General features: G+C 31.1%; 2 protein-coding genes across 2 annotated transcripts in view; both read right to left on the bottom strand.

Moving 5' to 3' along the window:
* Positions 1-19,230, bottom strand: part of LOC130442100 (tetratricopeptide repeat protein 19 homolog, mitochondrial) — a 110,447-nt gene that overhangs the window by 53,343 nt on the left and 37,874 nt on the right. The window lies entirely within an intron of this gene.
* The window catches only part of LOC130442097 (toll-like receptor Tollo), an 88,967-nt gene that overhangs the window by 65,982 nt on the left and 3,755 nt on the right, over positions 1-19,230 (bottom strand). The window contains exon 2 of the mRNA XM_056776133.1: positions 685-717. Within this exon, the coding sequence (XP_056632111.1) occupies positions 685-689 (5 nt within the window). The 5' untranslated portion in view covers positions 690-717. The remainder of the gene's footprint in view (positions 1-684; positions 718-19,230) is intronic.

Below are 19,230 nucleotides of genomic sequence, written 5' to 3'. Positions count from 1 at the left end.
GTGTCCGTAAGATACTAATTCACAAGGGTGTACATGCAATTAACAAATCCATTATGCTATTTTCACTATCGGGTTGCTCGGGTTCAAAAAAATAGAAAAGACGGTACCCAACAACTATCTTCCGATTGCTTTAGTCCCAGCCATTGCCAAGGCCATAGATAAAGAGGTATTTGGAGCTAACATAAGCCGGGAATCTCCTTGTCTATACAGAAAAATCCCGAGCAATCTTATTGGACATATCGAAGATTTTTTTTATAGGGTTTTACATGACAATCTTCTAAATTGAAATCGTACGATTCGTCGTCATAACTTATCGACTAATAGCTTTCTCAAAGGCTGATCCAACCGAATGACTATCGATTGAGACACCTCAGGAAGGTTTGAAGTCAACGCTGGTTTTACCCAGGAATCAAATGTGAACCCGATTTAAAATCTTTATCACATCAATGGAATTCTCAGAAAGGACGGGAGATACGGATACTATTTTTTTCTAAAATTATATAGGATCTCAGGCCGCAATGCTCATGTGGAACGGATGTTTTTTTATGTCTTCAAAGTGGATGAAGAAGAGAAATAAATTCTGTATGATTTACGTAGAGTCTATTGTCTAAATCAGCGTCTCAGTATTTGGTAATTGGTGATGAAAACAAGGAAATAGAAGAGAATGATGAGATTTTTACTTACCTCATATATTGTATAAACAGATTAGTAGACAATCTGAAAAACAAAGAAAAAATTGCCTTAATCAAAGTTTTCAAAATATCATTTTATTTCACTTCAACTACAATGTGAAAAAATCTACAATAAAAATATGAGTTTATTTTGTTTTTCGTTGTTTGAAAGACTAATTTTTCTCAAGAACCGACTGATCAAACAAAAATTTGAGTTCAATTATGTACAAGCTTGCAATCTACTATTAACAACACCAACTTAGTCCTTTAAATGGAAACATCAGCCCTTTGTAGTTTATTTAATTAACACTCTCTAAAAGCTACGTTACCATGATTGATGACTACAATATACGCTGTTGTTAGCCGAAGTTGTCACGCAAACTGTACGCTATAGTCTTTAGGATACATGCCCAAGAACAAAAGACAAGTTAGGGAGGTATTGGAGGAACATCGCTCAATAAAGAATGTTTCATTGAAAAGGAGACTGCAGATAATACTCTACTACAATATGTAACAAATACACAATATGTTACATCGACTTTAAAGTTATCTAGTCGTGATTACGAGCACCTGAAATCTTGGGTGAACAAAACATCGATGTTTGCCATCGATATTTTTTCATTTAGTGAACATCGATGGTTAATAATCATCGGAGGAAAATCATCGATTGAAAAAGCATCGATGTTTATTAAAAACCATAGATAATTGCAAAACATCGAAAGAAAATCATCGATTGAAAAAACATTGAAGTTTATTTAAAACCAACGATAACTGCAAAACATCGAAAGAAAATCATCGATTGAAAAAACATCGATTTTATTTAAAACCATCGATAACTGCAAAACATCGAAAGAAAATCATCGATTGAAAAAACATCGATGTTTCCATGACATGAAACCATCGATGTTTTGATAACGTCGAACCATCGATATCCATCCCTACAACAACCAGATAAACTTTGGACCCAAAACTTCATGTTAGTTTCCAAATATGATCAGAATTGTATGGATTGAAACGAAGATCCATGTTGAAACATGTTGAAATTTCTTCTCTCGTTAATTAATAGTATTGATAAAAAAACATTTTAATTGTTATTTTGCTCTGGATGGCATCCATTATTAATTTATCGAATATAAAATTTTTGCATTTTCATAATTATACTGGGAGTTATATTTACTAGTACCACACAGTAATATCTGGTTGTACTATCTAGCGATGAAACTGATGTTCTCTGTATGTTCTAGACTTTTTTTAATGTCCTTTTTGGCTTTTGGGTACCGGGAAGTTCTATTTTGAATATATAAATTTTTTATTTCAAGTTTATTTTTTATTCACTTTGCCAATGGTTCGAGATTCCAGAAGACAGAACTCTTTTCAACGGCTGTATCTTTGGTTAAATTGTATATTTACGCAGCGGGTTCTAAAACAACGAAATGGTGGTTACAATCTTGGTGTTAATTGTGCCAGGAATGAAGTAGAATAATAATTGTTTAAATTTATCCTCAATAATTTGATTATGAAACATTCTCTGCACAAGATAATCTGGTTATCGAAACTTGTACAAGATTATGCAACTGTGAATACTTCACCATGGACAACCTTGTTTAATTCAGATGCAACTGCAGATGTAGAACATTCTATGAGTGCCTGATAATTTATGACCAACTTTATCATGGAGCTGAATCACTCTATTCATGACCAGAACAACTCAGAACATGTTGAAGGTTTTCCGAAATCTATGAATACCAGACGGTGAGCTACTGAAGGTTCAATATTAATTTTTGTTGAGGGTAGGAACGACGCATGCCCCATTGCATATTGAATCTCTTTGCCTAAGGATCAAGTTGCCTGGCTTTGTCGTAGATCATCATTTAAACAATCTTATCACATTTACGAAAGGTATTTCTTCGTTTTTGTTAAGATTTACAAAAATATTCAAAACCTATCATAACACAATTTGATGTAACCGACTTTGGGGTCAACCAGGAGTCAAGCAAAATTGCTAGAGATCATGTTGTTTCAATTGTGTTTGGTCAGTAGAATAAACATTATTGACAGCATTAATGCCCATAATTTTTGCAGATTTTGATTACTGTTGATCCACCCAGTAATTTCTAAATATTTCCGTACCCATAACCACCTTTTGGGTAATTAATGATATTAGTTTAAAAGCAGAAAAAACTGGTATTTGGTAAAAAGAACTAATGGTATCATAACGTTGATTTTTAATTAAAAAAATATGATTTATTTGAATAAATCTGCGACGACGACATCTGTCGTGGGCGGTTCGTAAACATCGCATCAATGGCGACACGTGGCGAGTTGTGTGAGAACTTCTCATAAAAAGGATTACTGGGATTTGCGTCAGGATTACTTGATTCGAGATAAAGTAGAAAACTGTGGCATACGGGGCTTTTGATCAATATCGACGTCCATATGCTCCATCTAGGGGATACCGGAGAATATTATAAAAAAAAAAAGGATTACTTTCAGTTCGAGTAAAATATGAATTAATGTTTGATGGTAATTTTTCATTTAGTCGTATTAGTCAAAAAATTATTTGGCACATTTATTTGACACTTGAGCAGTTGAGTTGTTGTTGGTTCTGTTAAATGACAGTTACATGTATTTTTTTAATAGTTTTGTACTAAAACCAGCAAATCAAATTTCAAATCACTGTCAAGATCAGTTCCTTTGGAAAAATATGGTTTACTCAACTGAATGGATGTTGAGCAACAATACAAACGAAAGTTATGCATCTATATCAAAAAAATTCGGACTGTTCCACCAAATGTTTTTAAAATACTATACAGGGAACAGTTTATGTTAATAACGAAGTAAATTAAAAAAAGTTTCTATATAGAGCCGATGGATATCCACGCTAAATTATATGCTTCGAAGAGTGAAGGATTTGGCAGATATTGCAGGAAATCAAGTTATTCCTTAACGATACTTTCAACGAAGTACATAAGATTTTAAATTACTTTACAGCAACCATTAATCTCACAATTATTTAATGCTGGTTCTAATTTTTATATTTTAATGTCCCAAGATGATGTATTTTCGAAATTTCTGAAGATCTGTTTTAAGTATCTTGATTGTATTATCGGAGAGACAAATAAGTAGGAGAGGACATATCTAATTTCCATCGCTGGTTGAAAATTTGAAAGGATCTACTTTGAAAACTTCGAAAAAACGAATTTTTGATATATTAGGACTACAAATCGCTGCCACATCCACTTAATTAGAAGATTTTGACGTGTGCAATTTATTTATTTTATTTCCAAACTCAAAGAATTTAATCGCTGGTTGAAAATTTGAAAGGATCTACTTTGAAAACTTCGAAAAAACGAATTTTTGATATATTAGGTCTACAAATCGCTGCCACATTCACTTAATTAACAGATTTTGACGTATACAATTTATTTATTTTGTTTCAAAACTCAAGGATGTTAATCGCTAGTTGAAAATTTGAAAGGATCTACTTTGAAAACTTCGAAAAAACGAATTTTTGATATATTAGGACTACAAATCGCTGCCACATCCACTTAATTAGAAGATTTTGACGTATGCAATTTATTTATTTTGTTTCAAAACTCAAGGATGTTAATTGCTAGTTGAAAATTTGAAAGGATCTACTTAGAAAACTTCGAAAAAACGAATTTTTGATATATTAGGACTACAAATCGCTGCCACATCCACTTAATTAGCAGATTTTGACGTGTGCAATTTATTTATTTTGTTCCCAAACTCAAAGAAGTTAATCGCTGGTTAAAAATTTGAAAGGATCTACTTTGAAAAATTCGAAAAAAACGAATTTTTTATATATTAGGACTACAAATCACTGCGACATCCACTTAATTAGCAGATTTTGACGTGTGCAATTTATTTATTTTATTTCCAAACTCAAATAAGTTAATCGCTGGTTGGAAATTTGAAAGGATCTACTTTGAAAAATTCGAAAAAACGAATGTTTCATATATTAGGACTACAAATCACTGTCACATCCACTTAATTAGAAGATTTTGACGTGTGCAATTTATTTATTTTGTTTCAAAACTCAAGGATGTTAATCGCTGGTTGGAAGTTTGAAAGGATCTACTTTGAAAAATTCGAAAAAACGAATGTTTCATATATTAGGACTACAAATCACTGTCACATCCACTTAATTAGCAGATTTTGACGTGTGCAATTTATTTATTTTGTTTCCAAACTCAAGGATGTTAATCGCTGGTTGGAAGTTTGAAAGGATCTACTTTGAAAAATTCGAAAAAACGAATGTTTCATATATTAGGACTACAAATCACTGTCACATCCACTTAATTAGCAGATTTTGACGTGTGCAATTTATTTATTTTGTTTCCAAACTCAAAGAAGTTAATCGCTGGTTGGAAATTTGAAAGGATCTACTTTGAAAAATTCGAAAAAACGAATGTTTCATATATTAGGACTACAAATCACTGTCACATCCACTTAATTAGCAGATTTTGACGTGTGCAATTTATTTATTTTGTTTCCAAACTCAAAGAAGTTAATCGCTGGTTGGAAGTTTGAAAGGATCTACTTTGAAAAATTCGAAAAAACGAATGTTTCATATATTAGGACTACAAATCACTGTCACATCCACTTAATTAGCAGATTTTGACGTGTGCAATTTATTTATTTTGTTTCCAAACTCAAAGAAGTTAATCGCTGGTTGGAAATTTGAAAGGATCTACTTTGAAAAATTCGAAAAAACGAATGTTTCATATATTAGGACTACAAATCACTGTCACATCCACTTAATTAGCAGATTTTGACGTGTGCAATTTATTTATTTTGTTTCCAAACTCAAAGAAGTTAATCGCTGGTTGGAAATTTGAAAGGATCTACTTTGAAAAATTCGAAAAAACGAATGTTTCATATATTAGGACTACAAATCACTGTCACATCCACTTAATTAGAAGATTTTGACGTGTGCAATTTATTTATTTTGTTTCAAAACTCAAGGATGTTAATCGCTGGTTGGAAGTTTGAAAGGATCTACTTTGAAAAATTCGAAAAAACGAATGTTTCATATATTAGGACTACAAATCACTGTCACATCCACTTAATTAGCAGATTTTGACGTGTGCAATTTATTTATTTTGTTTCCAAACTCAAAGAAGTTAATCGCTGGTTGGAAATTTGAAAGGATCTACTTTGAAAAATTCGAAAAAACGAATGTTTCATATATTAGGACTACAAATCACTGTCACATCCACTTAATTAGCAGATTTTGACGTGTGCAATTTATTTATTTTGTTTCCAAACTCAAAGAAGTTAATCGCTGGTTGGAAATTTGAAAGGATCTACTTTGAAAAATTCGAAAAAACGAATGTTTCATATATTAGGACTACAAATCACTGTCACATCCACTTAATTAGAAGATTTTGACGTGTGCAATTTATTTATTTTGTTTCAAAACTCAAGGATGTTAATCGCTGGTTGGAAGTTTGAAAGGATCTACTTTGAAAAATTCGAAAAAACGAATGTTTCATATATTAGGACTACAAATCACTGTCACATCCACTTAATTAGCAGATTTTGACGTGTGCAATTTATTTATTTTGTTTCCAAACTCAAAGAAGTTAATCGCTGGTTGGAAATTTGAAAGGATCTACTTTGAAAAATTCGAAAAAACGAATGTTTCATATATTAGGACTACAAATCACTGTCACATCCACTTAATTAGAAGATTTTGACGTGTGCAATTTATTTATTTTGTTTCAAAACTCAAGGATGTTAATCGCTGGTTGGAAGTTTGAAAGGATCTACTTTGAAAAATTCGAAAAAACGAATGTTTCATATATTAGGACTACAAATCACTGTCACATCCACTTAATTAGCAGATTTTGACGTGTGCAATTTATTTATTTTGTTTCCAAACTCAAAGAAGTTAATCGCTGGTTGGAAATTTGAAAGGATCTACTTTGAAAAATTCGAAAAAACGAATGTTTCATATATTAGGACTACAAATCACTGTCACATCCACTTAATTAGCAGATTTTGACGTGTGCAATTTATTTATTTTGTTTCCAAACTCAAAGAAGTTAATCGCTGGTTGGAAATTTGAAAGGATCTACTTTGAAAAATTCGAAAAAACGAATGTTTCATATATTAGGACTACAAATCACTGTCACATCCACTTAATTAGAAGATTTTGACGTGTGCAATTTATTTATTTTGTTCCCAAACTCAAAGAAGTTAATCGCTGGTTAAAAATTTGAAAGGATCTACTTTGAAAAATTCGAAAAAACGAATTTTTTATATATTAGGACTACAAATCACTGCGACATCCACTTAATTAGCAGATTTTGACGTGTGCAATTTATTTATTTTATTTCCAAACTCAAATAAGTTAATCGCTGGTTGGAAATTTGAAAGGATCTACTTTGAAAAATTCGAAAAAACGAATGTTTCATATATTAGGACTACAAATCACTGTCACATCCACTTAATTAGAAGATTTTGACGTGTGCAATTTATTTATTTTGTTTCAAAACTCAAGGATGTTAATCGCTGGTTGGAAGTTTGAAAGGATCTACTTTGAAAAATTCGAAAAAACGAATGTTTCATATATTAGAACTACAAATCACTGTCACATCCACTTAATTAGCAGATTTTGACGTGTGCAATTTATTTATTTTGTTTCCAAACTCAAAGAAGTTAATCGCTGGTTGGAAATTTGAAAGGATCTACTTTGAAAAATTCGAAAAAACGAATGTTTCATATATTAGGACTACAAATCACTGTCACATCCACTTAATTAGCAGATTTTGACGTGTGCAATTTATTTATTTTGTTTCCAAACTCAAAGAAGTTAATCGCTGGTTGGAAATTTGAAAGGATCTACTTTGAAAAATTCGAAAAAACGAATGTTTCATATATTAGGACTACAAATCACTGCCTCATCCACTTAATTGGCAGATTTTGACGTATGTGATTTATTTATTTGGTTATCAAACTTGAAGAAGTTACTCGCTAGTTAAAAATTATGGAGTGTTCCTCAAAGCTATAAATATTTACGCTTATAGACAAAACAATTTTGAAAATCACTTCACGAATTTGTTTCCATGAATTAGGACCTTGCTTCTCAAAATTACAATCACTTTTATTTGAGTCAGGACCCTCTTTTCACAGCTCTTCGTCTCCTCAATTATTGAGTATCCTTCAAAGGTACAGCACAAACAATAAGATATTTAGCCTAAATGTGTTAAATAACAGAAATTGTACAAGATCTGGCCAAATTTGGTTTTCCATCATATGTTTTAAATTTACATCAAACGACCATGCTCAATTATAAAAATAACGAACACTCGTTAGAAAATATAAACCAGATATTAGTCGTACAATCTGTCGGGATAAAAACCATACCCGTTAATATTATTATTATTATTTTTTTTTTCATAGCTTTCAATATTATTTTAGTCTGTAACTCATAAACGACATGACATAATTCACGGTCCGGTACAGCTTTTGATTTTAGGGTGACTGAATGTGTACAGTACGTATCATCGGAATAACAAACAAAGAATATGATTGGTGCTTCCTTACAATAACACATTTCCAAGTAGATGTTTAATGTATAAGATGACATTGGATGATATTCATGAAACATATGGAACATTTTGTTTATACAGGGAACATTTTTGAAATATATGTGAAGAAACATATGAAATATAATGCATTTTCTTTCCGGACATTCGAATTAAATACGACAATTTATAGTTTATCTTGAGTTGTATGGTTCTTTTTGAAAAAACTATCTATAAAGACGTTTTCTTTAACGTGAACTTTGTTCTTTTTGTACTTGCTAAGAATGTCTTCATTTTTAAATATTGTTTTGTTTAAATAATATATCGATTGTAGCTATATTGATTATTTGATCAAATACTTTATATTTATAAGGAAAGGGGTGGCTAAAAAAATTATCAATTATAAAGAATCGCTTATATGTGACTTCTGGTGAAAACAGGCTGAATCATTTGGTGTTACTCAGCATCGAACATGGATTTTTTCAGATTATATTGCATTTTTTTCACCGATGTAAGCCTATTAACCTATTGGTTAAGAGATGTTTCAGAAAAGGTTAGTTCGTGCCACAAATTTTTGTTGTAGACAACGCGCCAGTTAAAGAACAAGGTTACTTTCAATTCCTGATTTTATCTATTTAGTTACAGGGTGGCGTAGAGACTAAAGATGACCAAAAATCGTTCGGCAGCCCTGCTTGAGACACCTTTAATATCATATACCTGATCTCGGTACCGATTAATGCATCAGTCTAAACAAACTGTTTTACTACTCTTTTAAAGTCCGAGGATAAGGTTAAACTCTTATGAATCGCGAACATAAAACTAATAAAAACGTAGTTTTGGTTGTCTACCTCGCAGAAAAATAATCAAATTTGAAATATTTATGTTAAATTGAAATCCAATATTGCATTTTTTTCTTACTCCTGTTTTTATTTGATTTTCCACTGAGCTAAAGAATAACATTTCAATTATTTTAAGTTCATTACATCTTATACATGACCCAAAATCCGATATTTAGGTTTTTTTCTATGTATGGAAAATCTGGCAACTACGCAATCATCTAAGACAGACAAGCTTTATTGCAATAAGAAAATTTCGCGATTTTATGGACAAAGCGACACAATTTTAAATCAGTCTATGGTAGAATTCTGTAACAGAAATGGCAGAAATGCCTTTGTCAGCGGAAAGAGTTAGAATTTTGTGTTTTTTTTTTTTTTTTAATAGAAAGAAGAAAGATTCGATAAAGTGCAAACTACAAAACCCTAGAAATTACCCAACGAAATTACTTGCTAGGTTTTGCTTTATAATCAATATCATATAAATCTATTAACATCATCTTGTACATCGTTTATCTTATCATTTATTTATTAGAATAGTTGGTATAGGTTAAAATCTCACTACGTCATCAAATAGAAGAGGAAGCTCTCCCCATTTCTAAGACCATACGATGGAATTAAATCCTGTACAATACCCCGGGGAACAGTTGTTAACTAACAATAACCATATAAACATACGGAAGTTCGTTACTACACTAAATCTTCCTAGTAATTATGATCTAGGAGATTAATTTAATAATTAAAATATTGTGGTTCAACATATAATTCATTCGCTTAGAGAGAGTTGGTTTCGCGGTTATTAATTAATAAATATTCGTCTAGATAAGCAGTGTCATATTTGACACAATTCGACAACTATAGTTGCGTTTAGCTTTAGTTTTTTTGAATAGTTCGAACAGTGATACCTGCTCGAAAGTTTAGATAAACCCCATGTGTACTTGCATTTAAAAATACTTAATATAGGTAGACATTTCTCCGAACAAATTACCTCAATAAAACGATAATCCGTCCACATCTGTCTGACCGATACCTCGCCAAGGAAATTCCAATCTTAGTATCCAAATTGAATTAATCCTGACTTTGGAAAAAACCAAAACCTTCTACCTGCTCTGACTTAAGCCATACATCTTTCATTGTTGCTTTGAAACAGTTCTTTGAATAGAAGTAATTCGAAAGAAAAAGAGTCAAAAACTGAATAAAGAAAAAAAGAGACACGATAGATACTTGATAATAATACACATTTCTAGTTATCCTGAATTGATAATTTTTCAAGAATTAATCGTTTTGATACTTCGTCAATTTTCTAATACATATAACGCTTCCTTTCGAGATGTCAAAGTTTATTTAATAGTAGAAAATAGTTGTTAATGAGGTATAAAAAATTTTTATTACCCTATTTCCTATTCATATTAAAGATCTTGTTGATATTTCACACTAGCAATTACGAAGCTCCTTCCTGATTTAAAGATAAATACCATCAACTAATTGCTTGAAGTTAAAAAAAAAATAAATAGATTCAATCGTACGCTACCCTGTAACGTACGATACTAGTGACTAAACTAAGAGCTGAGGGTCGATAAAACACAGCTGCTCATATTTCAATATAAAAGAAAGTTTTTGATCCTTTCATTTTTGATTTCTATTGATGTTATTCAGAAGGAATGCGTGCGTAGATTCAAGAAGAGTTTGAGGAAACAGTTATTATATCATTCTCTATATTCTATTTTGAATTTTCAAAAATGGAACATTAATTTCCTAAACACTCAAAATTTCTGTCATTCCCGTCTAAAATCCTCTCAATTGTCACTTTACCGTTAAATTCTGTCATGAGCTCAGAGTTATCATCAATGATTCACCTTTGGAAGTTAATTGACCTGGATATTCGCAACCAGGATAAATATTGGCTGCCACATATCATAGGAAATATCCAATAATGTCTTTTGGTGAACCAGTAATATGATGCGAAGCTTTGAATCATATAAGCATCGAGGAAATCAAAGCATCATTCAGAAGAAGTTCCTGTACATTGTCTAGTTTATGGAGTTGAATAAAGCTGAACCAGTTCTGAAAACGAAGAAATTGGAACAGAATTTACAGCTCATTGGAGCATAAAAGATTTGGATTTACCCAAAGAAAAATCTGTGTTAACTATTACCGTAATCGTCAAAGTTGAAAGGTTAATTTAGGTTCTAAAGAAAACGACTTGATGTTAAAACTGGGTTAGAGGAATCAAGTCAAATCTAAAGACTGTACTGCTTCAAACGGAAATAAATTTCCATCAGTACCTTTAGTTTTTCTTAACGAAACGACTCGGCGGATGAGCGGTTTAGGCATGGTGACTTCGAGCGATCGATAAAAAGTAGTTTAAATTGAGATTGGTATAACAAGGAGAGGAGCTTCGAGTGACTTTTCCTGTCTTGTTATTCAAAAATGTGTGGAAAATACCCACATTTTTTACTCCAGGAACGTAAACAATTCTTGGCGGACATATTAGCATCTTTGCACATCAAATTAGGGCTAATAAAAAATTTTGTAATAGACTGACAACAAGAATTACGAATCACATTATCCACAAGGAAAAAATAAATTTTTTTTTTGTTTTCTAGTGTCATTATTAATTGATCAGTGGTGACGCCACTGAAGGATTTCATCTTTTAGTTAATCAGTTTAATCTTATTTTGAAATCATTGTAAAATGTTGATACGGAATTAATGCGATTTACGATTCACAAAAACCTTGAACTTGATAATAATTCAAAGGTCAGTGGATTTTTTTACTAATATTGTAAACATTTGTTTGTAATTCAAAATATTCTCATCGATAACATGTACACAAACAATATGAAAATCATAAGTGGCTGGCAGGAAGATGATTTTGGCATCAAAAAATGTGGTTAAATTTGAAGATACAACAGTTTTTGCCTGGAGACTTGGTGTCATACAAATCTATCGATGCAGTTTTCGATACCAACAAAACTGTAAATTATTCAATTGAATTTCAAATTTACAATTGAAGGTTGGATCTTCGATCATTCTGCTTCGTAATTTGAACCCACCACGGACGGCGCAAGATTAGTCATTAAAAAATTAATGAAAAACGTTATTGAAGCCATCATTTTGAATAGAAAGTTTCAAGGCAAAAATGTGTTAGTGCCACGATTCCTGCAGATGTGCCAAATGGATTTAAACGCACTCAATTCCGAATTAGATTGGCATTCGCTATGACGATCAATAAGGCACAAGACCAGACATTGTTTGTAGCTTAGATTTAGAAACACCATGCTTTTCCCACATACAACTATATGCTTTCGCGTGGGAAAACCATACAGTTTGTTTGCGTTGGTTAAAGACCTAGCTAACCAAGAATATTGTACATAAATATCTTTATTTTTTAACTGATATAATTAATAGTAAAAATATGAATAATTATTTTAGATGTTTAGGTAGCGATCGAAACATAGTATGCCTAAAGTCCACCGTTTTTTAATTATTTCACATTTTCGAAATTTTTGGAAACATGCAGCCCTCCACTAAAAAAATTATATTTCTTAGTTTAAGTGAGTCAGGTCTAAAATTTTTGGGATTTCGACAAATAACACTTACAGCTTTCAAAAACCGTGAAAATCTTGACAAAAATTTATATAGGGTGTTCAGAAAATGGTACCGAATTTCGCTATCCAAAAAAATCGAATATTTGATTTTTTACTCTACCACTGAAACCATGCCTTATAAAACCGAAGTTTGAGTCCGGTATAAACAGAAGTTTCAGAAAACTGAAAAAACTCGTCGTGAAGGACCCTGTACATCCCTACGCACTTATAGTAAGTTACTTATTTGTATTGAACAAGAAAAATATTTCTTAGATATAATTTATATGGCAAAACAACGTTTGCCCTTTCAGCTAGTTTTTTTATATTAATACAAATCACCACAAAGACTCTAAATAGTTTGATTACGTCACAGCATAGCACATACATAATTTTATTTCGAAATAACAGGATAATCTGATAGTGTTTACGTACGGGCAATCATTTTTGTTAACATATTCATATTAGTAAGCGTATCATTAAATTACATGAAAAGAATCAAACAGGAAGGAAACCTTCCAAAACTAATCTGGAATTACAAATACTGAAATGCCTAAATTAAATTATCAAAGTTCATTGATTTGAAAATGTACTTTGTCTAGTCTAATGTAGGCGTGATGAGATAGAATTTTTAAACGGAATGTTTGCAGAATGCTAATCGGAAATCAGATACGTATTAAGTTATATTTTTCGCAAAAACATAAAATATCCATTAAATGTTAATTTCTAAAGTAGAAAAAGAAAATGTAGACATTTCATTTGATAAAGAAAAATATGTCTAGTGCGCAAAAAATATTTTGATGTTTTACGAATTTATTTGTGGTTTATGAATAAATTACTCCCCAAATCAAAATATGACTGGTTTGAACATAGTGCGATCTGGTAAACTATTTTGCAATCACTCAAAAATATCGCAGTCTCTCAAAAATCTGTTTAGAAAAATGATTTGCAATGGCAGTAATATATGTCCAATCTGGGATTATTTAGTTCAGATACCAAACAACACTTTAGTCAGAGAAAATCAATGTTGAGATAAACTATGACAAATTTTGAACCAGTTCCGACTTGTTATCCTAATAATGGAGCGCCTCAATTTGATAGTAGAACTTTTGTCGCAAGAAATATTTTGAAAACTAAAAATAAAAAAAAATTAGCAGTGAGGCATAAAATTTATGTTTATAAATGAAAGTTTTTAGTTCTATTGATTTGCAATATGGTGTGTTCCAAATTAAAACCATAGAAACAACATATAAAAGAAAATTGATGATTTTGATAATGAAAATAAATTCTTTATCTCGCTATTACAGCTACAAAACTTTCCTGTTTCTGAACTCGTTTTCCAGCTGACTGAAAAACGTTTCTTTGTAATAAACTACGCGATTAAGAGACTTCCTTCTTTATTTTTCCACGCTTCGTTTACAGTTTCCTCACAAAACCCTTACAACAATAACATATACCTTTGTTTCAAATTTACTTTTTTCTTAACCCCTCAGATTTGAACGGCTTACCATTACCTAATGTCCTTAACGATGTCATACAGTGCACCAAATTTGGTTACGAAGAAATTAAGTTTTTTCGAAATTTTGGGTACTACTTTGAGTCGTAAAAAACGCAATTTGGTATAGGGGTAAGTTCGTCATAATTTAGGCTCCCCTGTACGCCTCTAATCTTTTTCGGACAGAACACCCTGTATATTGTTAAATTTCGTTATTTTCTAACCGGTCTGTCGAAAAGGTAACCAATTACTTATATCAATAAATACTAAATGTGAAAAATAAAATTAATTTTACATCTAATTCTTATGGTATTTAAATAAATCTGTAATTATAAATGGATATTTCCGTTGAGTCCGATCCTGTATGTAAACATCACACAGCAAGTGTTCAAGCACTATGACATGAGGAAGTAACTAGATTTCCGCTATTATATTAGTAATTAATTTACCCTCAACAAACACCTGCTTATACCGTATTTTATTACAAATTTGTTCTATCATAAAAATCAATTTATTTTTTGTGTTTACTATCATTTCAAAGTTGCGACGATTCTAAACGATCTCAAAGATTGATTAGACACAACAAGGTTTATCCGATTTCGATAACTCATTTCAATATGAATACTATCGAAGCAAAAACTAAAACTAAAACTTGTAAAAATTCCATTGAACATTTCCAAACGAGCTTTTTCTTCCATCACAACTAAAATTATTGCTTATGGTGGGTCCATACGATACAGACTTCCATAAAATTCCATAGAATTTTGTCTGTGCAAACTAGACGGTACAGACAAATGTCGGTGCGATCCAAAAGTCGGAGTACGCATGTAAGCCTGCGTATTTATCATAGGTTAGAAATTTGAATTGTATTTTCGAATGAATTCATTTTTAAACACCGACTTCATAGTATGTACAGTTCTCAGTACGAATAAATGTCTGTATCGTATGAACCCGCCATTAGAAATATCAGTTCGTTCCTAAAAATGCGGTTTAAATCATCTCAATAACAATTGATTTTTTATTGAATGCAATAATTCCATGAAGTTGTATGAATAATCGATCCAATCACAAGATCAAATTTATTGTTTTTATTGTTCTATAATATTTACTTTATACGTAACATCACTCTATAAATCGTATGAGTGACATACAGATGGCGCTGCCATTGTCAAATCCATATGACGTTTATGGAATACCAACTTTCAAACTTAATGACATTTCGATTAGTCAAAAAAAGCGACAGCCATTCAAGTGAAGTTACTTTTTATCAATGACATTTTAGTTTGTTAAACTTTACGTATTGTTTCTTACAATTAAATATGGATCCAAACAACCCGAACATGGAAAATCAGACAGAGAGAAAGATATGTTGAAAATGCAATGCCTACAGCCACTATATTTGACCAATAAATTGTTACCATAACGACAACGATGTGTTTTAGTACTTAGGCCCTATTCACACATACGCGGTTTTCATGTAAACAGTTTTAATACCGTGCAAGTCATTGACATTGTCGTTTAAACAGAAACGTGTGAAATAGGCCTAAAAGTACCTGTTGAAGATTCATTTATATTCATAATTACGATAGATGTGAATAATACGACAGTCAGTAGTAGTAATTTAATATAGCTGTGGGTAGAAAAAAAAATAATCATATCAAGATATAATATTTCGCTTTATTTGATAAATAAGATAACCATGAAATGTTTGTAAACAACTTCTTTGTATGAAATGAATAACGTTTTTAATATAATTATTATAATTTGTTGCAGTGGTCCAGTATTTTGATTAGATAATCTAATATAGGTCATATGATAATTAAAAAAAAAATAAGAAAGCGTCAACATCAATCAAAAAGGCATTCAATGTTTGGTGTAAAATTATAAAACAATTGAAATAATAAAACAAACTTTGATTCAGAATAAACGTCAAGAGAATATGTATAAATATGATTAACGAATATTTATTTTTGATATTTACAAAGTCAACTACCACGTTTTTCAAATATAATTATATAAAACAGATAAATAGACATACAAACTGTATGTATATTGTCGGCCACCTCATCAAGAAAAAACCATGGAAGAGTTTTCGGTAACAACAACCCCTGCTTGTGATTGGATTTCATTTTATTGAGAAGTATGTAGGTTAGGTTAGATTAAGTTGGGTTAGGTTTCAACGATTAATGTAAATATTATAATCACTGGAAAATCATTACAATTATTTGATTCTTTAAGCGGAAAAAAGTACCTGCAGGGATGATTTCCGGATGATTAGCATCGTGAACTTCATCGATATCTAGATGTTTCTATACATGAAGCAGCGAAAGGATTTGGAACAGAGAAATCTATTTTAGTGTATCCATTTTATGCTGGAAAATAGTACTGAATCAAAATATATTGGACAAACTAAGATATCTGTTAATATCCGATTCAAGGCGCACCTAAATCTTTAAAAATATTAATATATCAAAATGAAACAAAAAAATATAAATAATGTGAAATTTATAAAAAATATATTGAACAATAGATTGTTGGATGAATTTAAAAGTATTGAAATTGTTATTATGTAGTTCACAGTAGTTTGTTCATCGTGTGAAGAGGTTCATTGACGAAAAAATTTCACTGTCGGTATCTGAAGATGATAACTTATCGAAACGCTCGTCAGAGTAGTTGTAAATTCATTTACTCACAAACATGAGTTTAGTTTGAGAAAATTATATTGTTAGTTCCCAGTTTTTTGATAATTTATTTGGAAAATCCCATTTGATACACCCTAATTTTATTTTCACGGTATTATCTTCAAAATTAAATACCGATATCGTTTTTATTTAATTCATTGATTAATTATATTAATCGTATCGTCGTTTTCTTTATCAACAGCGTAAACACGTCTATTAAAATCAATTGACATGATATAATTATCTTTTGTGACCTTATAATTCTCTAGTACGAGAAGTAACTACTTTAGACAAAAATCAAATTAACTGAATTAAGAGAAAATTAGTGGATTGTCCAATTAAATAATTAGATGTAGGGGAGCTGCGAAGAGAATTAAATACTATCAGCTGTTAGACTTAAATATAAATTGCACGTATATCAAAACATTGAGATATATAAAATATATACAGAGTGACTTCTTAAACGTATTATCAACCTCATACGTGAATAAAATTTGACGTTTAAGGCTGTCAAATACGTCTAATTCGTTCAAATTATTTTGCTGTGACAGTAGCCTAGCATTTTATCTTTTTTGCTGTAATATCCAATGTGGAAATTTAACCAAATTATGTTATTATATTTTCCAGCACTTCCGAACTTTCCAATTTTCTGGTAACAACTGATACAAAGCTTCTTCATGTTTATAGTGATGGTTTTCGTGGTGCAACTGCTAGTTGAGAACCAGAGTCAAGAAAATTAATAGCCAACGTTTGGGAAGTCTCGCTCTTTTGCACCTACATACACAAGATTTTGTATCTGCTTCCAAAACACGTACACTCCTACAACGGAAGCTATTTTTCTGGGGTTTTTATGTTTTACTTGTTTGCAATATTTGATGAAATGGAAAGGACATTTGGAAAATAGATAATCTCTGGTCTCTTGCTGATGAATATCAGTTCTAATGAATTTTAGATTCAGATTTAGACTCTTTGATCCATATTTAATTAAAAATTTATGAAGGGATAATGATTCAACTGAAACACCATGAAGCTAGATAGACAGGTTATTGGTTATTTAAGAAAGAGTCTTAGTCTTGTTAATGTTGAGTACATGACTTCGTCTCTTAACCGAATGGACTAAAAAAAATTCTCAAATTGAACGCTCTGCTTTTTACGACTTTATTAAAAAGTGTTTTCCAAATTTGCTGAACTTGAGGCTCCAAATAGAACGTGTTAATAAATTTTAACGAGAGAAAACAACAGATCAAAATTGTTTCTTCAATGCTGTAGTGGTAGTCAAGAAGGCAAGTAATAACCAATGGCTGGAGGAAATAGATGGAAAGGAAGAAATATAAACTTCGTTGAAAAAGCGAGGAAAATGTTACTGGTATTCGAAGGACCGATTTCTTAAAATTAGGCTTCAAGTAGAACGAGTTAATAAATTTGTAACGATTTTTCTTCGTCGAAAGTTGACAATAAACAATATGGCAACGAATAGAACAGTTCAAAATCGTTTCTTCAATGCTGTAGTGATAGTCAGGAAGTTGGAGAAGGCAAGTAATATCCAGTAGCTGGAGGAAATAGATGGAAAGGAAGAAATATGAAAAGAACTTCGTTGAAAAAGCGAGAAAAATGTTGCTTGTATTCGAAGGACCGATATCTTGAAATAATAAGGATTGTATTGTACAGAAAGTGAACCAAAAAAGCATTTATTCATCAAGGTGTTGATAGGTAATATGAAAAATATGTAATTTACAAAATATTTCAATCGGTACTTACAATTTAAATGTTTTTTTTTTTATTATTTATATTACGAATTGCGTAATATGGTTTTAAATTGACCCGCGTTAAGTAGGTTGATATATATAGGTAAATTTGAACAAACCGCACGATTCGAATGTCAACATCCTTCGTAATTATCGAATCGAAACAACATGGCGCACGTTAATTGACCGTGGCAATTGATAATAACGTCGGATATAACCGGCGACACTATTTTTGAAATCTAATTTTTATTTTCCACAAATTCCCTTAATAAACTTTATAATCGTATTTGAGGATCGCAAAAAAGACAGATCTGATCAGTTACCACAACAATGGTAGTATAGGAATAAATCTTTATCTGTATTAATAGAGATAATTATGACAGTAGCAAAAAATCGATGGCGTTGCTCAATCCATTTCCGAAAAATTCCGACATAAAAATCTAGATTTCAAAACTGAAAATAGACCAAATTTTATTACCAATTTGCTACTGAATGCCCCTACTAAATCCTCAACATTGTTTCAAATCAATATTTAGCCCGAACAATTTAGAAACAACTTCAGAATTTGTTCCTGAATAGTTTTCACTGTAATAAGGCGACGAACCGGTCAATTCCTTCATGAAATTTTCAAAAACTTGAGTTTTTCTAATTTAGGTTTTGAGG

The sequence above is a fragment of the Diorhabda sublineata genome, chromosome 3, assembly GCF_026230105.1.
Source record: "Diorhabda sublineata isolate icDioSubl1.1 chromosome 3, icDioSubl1.1, whole genome shotgun sequence".
In the NCBI taxonomy this organism is placed as follows: Eukaryota; Metazoa; Arthropoda; class Insecta; order Coleoptera; family Chrysomelidae; genus Diorhabda; species Diorhabda sublineata.
This window is presented reverse-complemented; position numbering and strand designations above follow the sequence as displayed.